The sequence below is a fragment of the Colobus angolensis genome, unplaced genomic scaffold (genome assembly GCF_000951035.1).
Source record: "Colobus angolensis palliatus isolate OR3802 unplaced genomic scaffold, Cang.pa_1.0 Scaffold255, whole genome shotgun sequence".
NCBI classification, from domain to species: Eukaryota; Metazoa; Chordata; class Mammalia; order Primates; family Cercopithecidae; genus Colobus; species Colobus angolensis.
The window spans coordinates 1,491,960-1,498,565 of record NW_012115766.1 but is presented as its reverse complement, the minus strand read 5'-3'; the positions used below and the strand labels follow the sequence as shown (position 1 = coordinate 1,498,565).

Genomic DNA, 6,606 nt, shown 5'->3' with positions numbered 1-6,606 from the left:
TGGTCTCTGACTCCTGAGCTCAGGCAATCCACCCACCTCGGCCTCCCAAAGTGCTAGGATTACAGGCGTGAGCCACCACACCTGGCCAGTTTTTTCATTTAATAACTTTGCAAAGTTATTTCATTTAATCCTCATTTAAAAGATAAATATTTTACAAATGAAGAAACTGGGACTCTGAGAAGTGTCCTCTGTTTAGGGTCACACACAGTTAGTCAGGAGGAGCCTTAAGATGGGGACCCGTCGTCTTCCTAGCGCCCTGCCCCACTGCCATAAAGGAGCACCATGACATTCAACACCCCGGCAACCAGCAGAGAGAATATTTGCAAATGGGCACTGACTTGTGGCTCCCGGAGCCCACCAGATTCTCCTGCTATTTCCTTCTCTCTAAATTTCTGTTTACCCCTTGAGACGCCTGGTCAGTCAGTACTTAATGCCAAATACAAAACAGGATGCCCTTTCTCAATAAAATTGTAAAAACATCTGCACATAGCTACAGCACTCATAAAATTCCCTAAAAAGAAAAATAATAATAATTAAGGGCAGAATGCTCTGTGAGAAGTCCTGACAGTTTAGAATACATGTGGGAGATCAACATGAAAATCAAAATTATGGTCGCAAAAGTGTCCCTGACACAAAGCTACCAATTTTAGCGATGGAAAAGACTCCTGAAATTGGCCAAAGCAAAATATCTCCACGTTTGTCGTATGCTGCTTGTACTGGTGTCTCCTCTTGTTGGGGCCGTCTAGGGAACTTCACACACTATAATCTAACTTCAGTCAGAGGCAGGCTAGAGGCTCACTCAGCCAAGTCCTTGCCCAACATGCTATGGCGTCAACTCTAATCCCTACAACACAAATTCCATGAGGGCAGGGGTGTTTTTACTGCTATATCTTCAGTGTCTGACATGAGGCAGCTCCATAAATATTTGCTGAACTATGTTTAATATTTTTTTTTTTTGAGGCAGAGTCTCGCTCTGTCGCCTAGGCTGGAGTGCAGTGGGGCGATCTCAGCTCACCACAACCTCTGCCTCCCCGGTTCAAGCGTTTCTCTTGCCTCAGCCTCCCCAGTAGCTAGGATTACAAGCACCTGCCACCACAGCTGGCTAATTTCTGTATTTTTAGTAGAAATGGGGTTTTGCCATATTGGCTAGGCTGGTCTCAAACTCCTGACTTCAGGTGATCTGCCTGCCTCAGCCTCCCAAAGTGCTGGGATTACAGGTGTGAGCCACCACACCCGTCCACATTTGCTGAATAATTAAATGAAGGTCTTCACTTCCTTGCTCTGGAATTCCTCATAGGCTCTTATCTCCTCCTGTACCATATTTATCCCACATTTTTCTAGTGACCCCTGCAAATTTCTAACCTCCTCTCCCAAATCTTCAGTTCTTCTTCCTCTTCTTTCAGGGGAAGCAGGGTTAAAACAAACAAAAAACATTTTTACAGGGTATACATGTATTTCTAGTTGAGAAATGGATAGTAGAATACTCTTAGAAATAAGTTAAAATGAAAAAAACCATATAGTAAGTGCATAGTGCATTCAATTCTTATCAGATGCAGACATATATGCACTGAAATCGTAGCAGCTGTGTTTATTTCATAATTTAGGCATTTGAAAAAAATGGCTATGTGTTTATTTTAATGTCAGCTTGGTGACAAGTTTAAAATATAACATGAACTTGTCTATATGTTTTACTTCTTTTCCTAGATAACCTAATATTTAAATAGAACCTACACCCCTAATTCCCAGCCCTCGTCACATATCAACCCAAGGGGGGAAATGTCTCATAAACTGTGCATTGATAGAACGCTGTAAAATATGTTCTAACCAGTAAAGTGGGAAAATAAATTTGGGAGCAACAATCTAAGCTTTGTTGTATTTCAAAAAAGATCTATACTTAAAGGAAACAAAAACATCACATGTACAATAAGCACACAAGGTTGCTATGGTAACAAACTTCATTTTTTATATTTTACTCTCCAGTCATGCTATAATACATATGAGCTATTACAACCAAATAACGTCAATATTAACTATTTTATGATCAAACAGAGGTCTCTAGAATAGGTCATACTTACAGTTCAAGGAATTTTCATTTTTCAACCATCATCTTCTGTCTTTTCTAGAAATTATAATTAAAATACATATTAATAAAATACATAAAATATTAATATTTGGCATTGGAGTTAAGTTTGCACTGTCATTTTACTCATGTAGGGACACTCCTAAAATGAGAGAAGAAATATAACAGCGGCTCAATCTCAGCACTTTGGGAGGCCGAGGTGGTGGATCACCTGAGGTCAGGAGTTTGAGAACAGCCTGGCTAACACAGCAAAACCCTGTCTCTACTAAAAATACAAAAATTAGGTGGGTGTGGTGGCGCATGCCTGTAGTCTCAGCTTCTTGGGAGGCTGAGGCAGGAGAATCTCCTGAACCTGGGAGTCAGAGGTTGTATTCAGCTGACATCATGCCACTGCACTCCAGCCTGGGTGAGAGAGTGAGACTGTCTCAAAAAAAAAAAAAAAAAAAAGAAAGAAAGAAATATAATAATCATAAATATCTATTTATTTACTTATTTATTTTGAGACAGAGTTTTGCTCTGTCTCTCAGGATGGAATGCAGTGGCACAATGTTGGCTCACTGCAAACTTCGCCTCCTGGGCTCAAGTGATCCTCCTGCCTCAGCCTCCCAAGTAGCTGTGATTACAGACAAGTGCCACCACACACAGCTAATTTTTTTATTTTTAGTAGAGACAGGATTTCACTATGCTGGCCAGGCTGGTCTCAAACTCCTGACCTCAAGCGATCCACCCAATTTGGCCTCCCAAAATGCTGGGATTATTAGCATGAGCCACCACGCCTGGCCACAAATGTCAATTTAAACATTTAAAATATTGCTCTGTGTGTGTGTGTACGTGTGTTTTAAGTAGCAAGAAAGTCTCCATGGGGAATAAGGAGAAACAAGAAGTTGAGAAAAAATGTATTTCATTTTACTAAATGGACAGACAAAATGAGTCTACTTTTCCCATAACGGTGTTTATGAGGACAGTTAAAAAATACCTACTATGCTGAACTGTTAGTTCTGTAATGATTCACTAAAATTTGATTTTACTATTCATTTCAAAATGCACCCATTAGCATTGCCTCTGGACACATTTAAATAATAACCACCTAATGTGAACAGAACCCCAGGCACCCCCACTAGGTTAGGTGAAGTACTGGCTTTTCCAAATTCTCTATCATCCTTCTAACTTTCCAAGCCAGTCCTCCTCCAGCTACCTGGAAAATGAACAGCCCTCAGAACAGTCATGTCTGTCACTGTGGACCACAGATCACAATAGGAAGGTGCTTCCAAGTCAAGTAACTACAAATCTAATTGGTAGCCGTTACTCTATCATAATGGATAAGACTGAGGGCTGGACAGGAGAAAAGATGCAATGAAGAGTAAAGGACTCTCCTACAGTGGGTGCCTTAGTCATCCCCAGTGAGTCCTTGTACCTGTATATTCTTCCACAAAGTTAGGGAATTACATGCAACTTTCTCTTTTGGACTAATTGAAAGGAAACATGCCTATATTATCCACTCATCCCCATCCACATCTATTCTTTTTCTAATTTAAGGTATCTAGCACTTCTCTCAAGTTTGATAAATTTTATTTTTTATTCCATAATTTTAAAAATTTTACTGACACAAAATAATTGTACATATTTATGAGCACAATGTGTTTTGATAGATGTGCACATTGTATAATGATCAAATCACGGTAATCAGCATATATATGACTTCAAATATTTATTATTTCTTTGTAGTCAGAACATTCAAAATCCTCTCCTCTAGTTATTTTGAAATATAGAATGCATTAGTGTTAACTATAGTTAACTATAGTCACCCTCCCTGCTGTGCAATGAACACCATAGCGTGTACAATGGAATAATATTCAGCCATAAAAAAGAAGAAAATTCTGTCATTTGCAACAACATGGATGAACCTGGAAGAAATTATGTTAATTGAAATAAGCCAGACACAGAAAAATATATACTGCATGATTTCACTCATGTGAAATCTAAAAAGTTAATCTCATAGAAGCAGAGAATAGAACAGTAGTTTCTATTTGAAAGCCATAAAAATATACCTCCACTGGCCAGGTGTGGTGGTTCATGCCTGTAATCCCAGTACTTTGGGAGGCCAAGCCAAGAGAATCACCTGAGGTCAGGAGTTTGAGACCAGCCTGACCAACATGGAGAAACCCCATGTCTACTAAAAATACAAAAACTTAGCTGGGTATGGTGGCACAAGCCTGTAATCCCAGCTACTAGGGAGGCTGAGGCAGGAAAATCGCTTGAATCCAGGAGGCAGAGGTTGTGGTGAGCAGAGATCATGCCATTGCACTACAGCCTGGGCAACAAGTGAAACTCCACCTCAAAATATATATATATATATACACACACACACACACACACACATATATACCTCCACTGACATCTTCCATTGCAAGTAGATCATCTTTAGTGTCTTCCAGTCAAGGGGAACCACATAGTCATCAGGCAACAAGGATTCTGTGAAAAAAAGAAAGAACTAATCTCATCTCCAACGTCACACAGATTTTTACCCTAACTGTGAAGACATGCAAACCTGGTATCTAACCACCATACTGTTAAAAGTCTGGTTTTAAAGATATTTTGGTGATGTCTAAAGCTGGAGTTTGTCTCAGATCTCAATTAGTAAACACGAACCAGACTCTCATACTAGGATTCATTTGCGTTCTTGCCTTATTTACAAGGCCACTGACCATGAGCTTGGCCCGTCCAATCTAGCCAAACAAATTGCTTCATGGCCCCTATTTATGGTTTCCTCTTTATCCCTTTCAAGTACATGCCATTTCCAAATATGAAATTCTTTCCCTCTGCTTTTCTTTTGAGCTACATTCTTTCTCCCTTGTATAAACAGTGCTTATAATGCACTTCCACATGGAAGGCATTCCAGACAGAACTATTACCTCAAATTCTCTTCTACAATCCTTTTAGCACTACTAATGTCACTCATAAAATATTCATAAGCTTATCATTTATATTTTCTATGTGCAGTAATTTTGTTTTATGTTAGTCTTGTCTCCCCATTTAGAAGGTAAGCTATTTGATGAATGAGGTCTATTTCCTTTAAAAAGCTTTCTGAAGTTTAATTAGCGGATGCTTGATCATTGTTGATTATGATGATATCGTGCATTCAAGGTAAGAGGAGGCATAGAATCTTTTCACAATAGTGTCTTCATGCATTCTGGTGCCTCTCTAAAGCAGTGATTGTTAATCTTTTTGCATCATAGACCCCTCTGAGGAGCTGATAAAATCTCCAGACCTCCCCCCAAAAAATGGCACAAAATAACCCCCAAAATTTTACATACAATTTCTGAATATGGACCTTGACTAAGATCCCAGATCTAAAACGTCTTCAGTTATCACTTAGAGCTCCCCAAAGCAAATGCATTTACTTTGAAAAAATTGGTATGTTTCTTTGGCGTATGTAGGTGGGTAGAAAAATTACAGCACATAGGCTGGGCAAGGTGGCCCATGCCTGTAATCCCAGCACTTTGGGAGGCCAAGGTGGGTGGATCACAAGGTCAGGAGTTGGAGACCAGCCTGGCCAAGATGGTGAAACCCCATCTCTATTAAGGATACAAAAAGAAAAGATTAGCTGGGTGCGGTGGCAGGTGCCTGTACTCCCACTTAGTTGGAAGGCTGAGGCAGGAGAATCGCTTGAACCTGGGAGGCAGAGGTTGCACTGAGCCAAGATCTCACCACTGCACTCTAGCCTGGGCGGCAGAGTGAGACTCTGTCTCAAAAAAAAAAAAAAAAGAAAAAGAAAAAAGAGAAAAAAGAAAACTTACAGCAAATAGTCAAGATGTAATTATTCACAAAGTTTACAAATATGATAAATATGATGCCAGAGCCCCAAGAGCAGGTTGATAATTATGACTCCTTGGCCCTACGACTTAGTCAATCTTTGGTCTCAGCTGTGGGACCAAATTTATCTGGAACATCAGAAGCTTAGGAGACAAGTAAAAAAAACTCAGGGGGACAAGCTTTGAGATGGAACAGGTCCCCAAGGAACCCTGAGAGGTATAGAACAACAGAAGATACAGGAGAACTACAAAAATCAGAGCTCTGGCCTCTTGAATCTTACAGCTTCTGTCCCCAAGGAAGAGCACTAGAAAGCATCAGCTATTGAGTTACAGATAAGGAAAAGTTGGGATAAATATCATAAAGACATTATCTTAAATATGCTCATGATTGAAGACAAAATTTTTTTTTTTTTTTGAAACAGTCTTACTCTATTGCCCAGGCTAGAGTGCAGTGGTGCAATCTCAGCTCACTGTAACCTCCGTCTCCCAGATTCAAGCAATTATCCTGCCTCAGCCTCTTGAGTAACTAGGTTTATAGGCACATGCCACAATTCCTGGCTAATTTTTGTATTTTTAGTAGACATGGGGTTTCACCATGTTGGCCAGGCTGGTCTACAACTCCTGACCTCAGGTGATCCACCCGCCTCAGCCTCCCAAAGTGCTGGGATTACAGGCATGAGCCACTGTGGCTGGGCCAAAAAGAAATTTAGTTGG

At 40.1% G+C, this 6,606-nt stretch overlaps 1 protein-coding gene across 3 annotated transcripts in view; it reads right to left on the bottom strand.

Annotated features, from left to right (window-relative positions):
• The window catches only part of N4BP2L2 (NEDD4 binding protein 2-like 2), a 102,014-nt gene that overhangs the window by 1,837 nt on the left and 93,571 nt on the right, over positions 1-6,606 (bottom strand). For all 3 annotated transcript variants that reach the window (XM_011946904.1, XM_011946906.1, XM_011946905.1), the window contains exons 8-9: positions 4,467-4,552; positions 2,076-2,119 (exon numbers count right to left, since the gene is read on the bottom strand). In XM_011946904.1, the coding sequence (XP_011802294.1) occupies positions 2,090-2,119; positions 4,467-4,552 (116 nt within the window). In that variant the 3' untranslated portion in view covers positions 2,076-2,089. The remainder of the gene's footprint in view (positions 1-2,075; positions 2,120-4,466; positions 4,553-6,606) is intronic.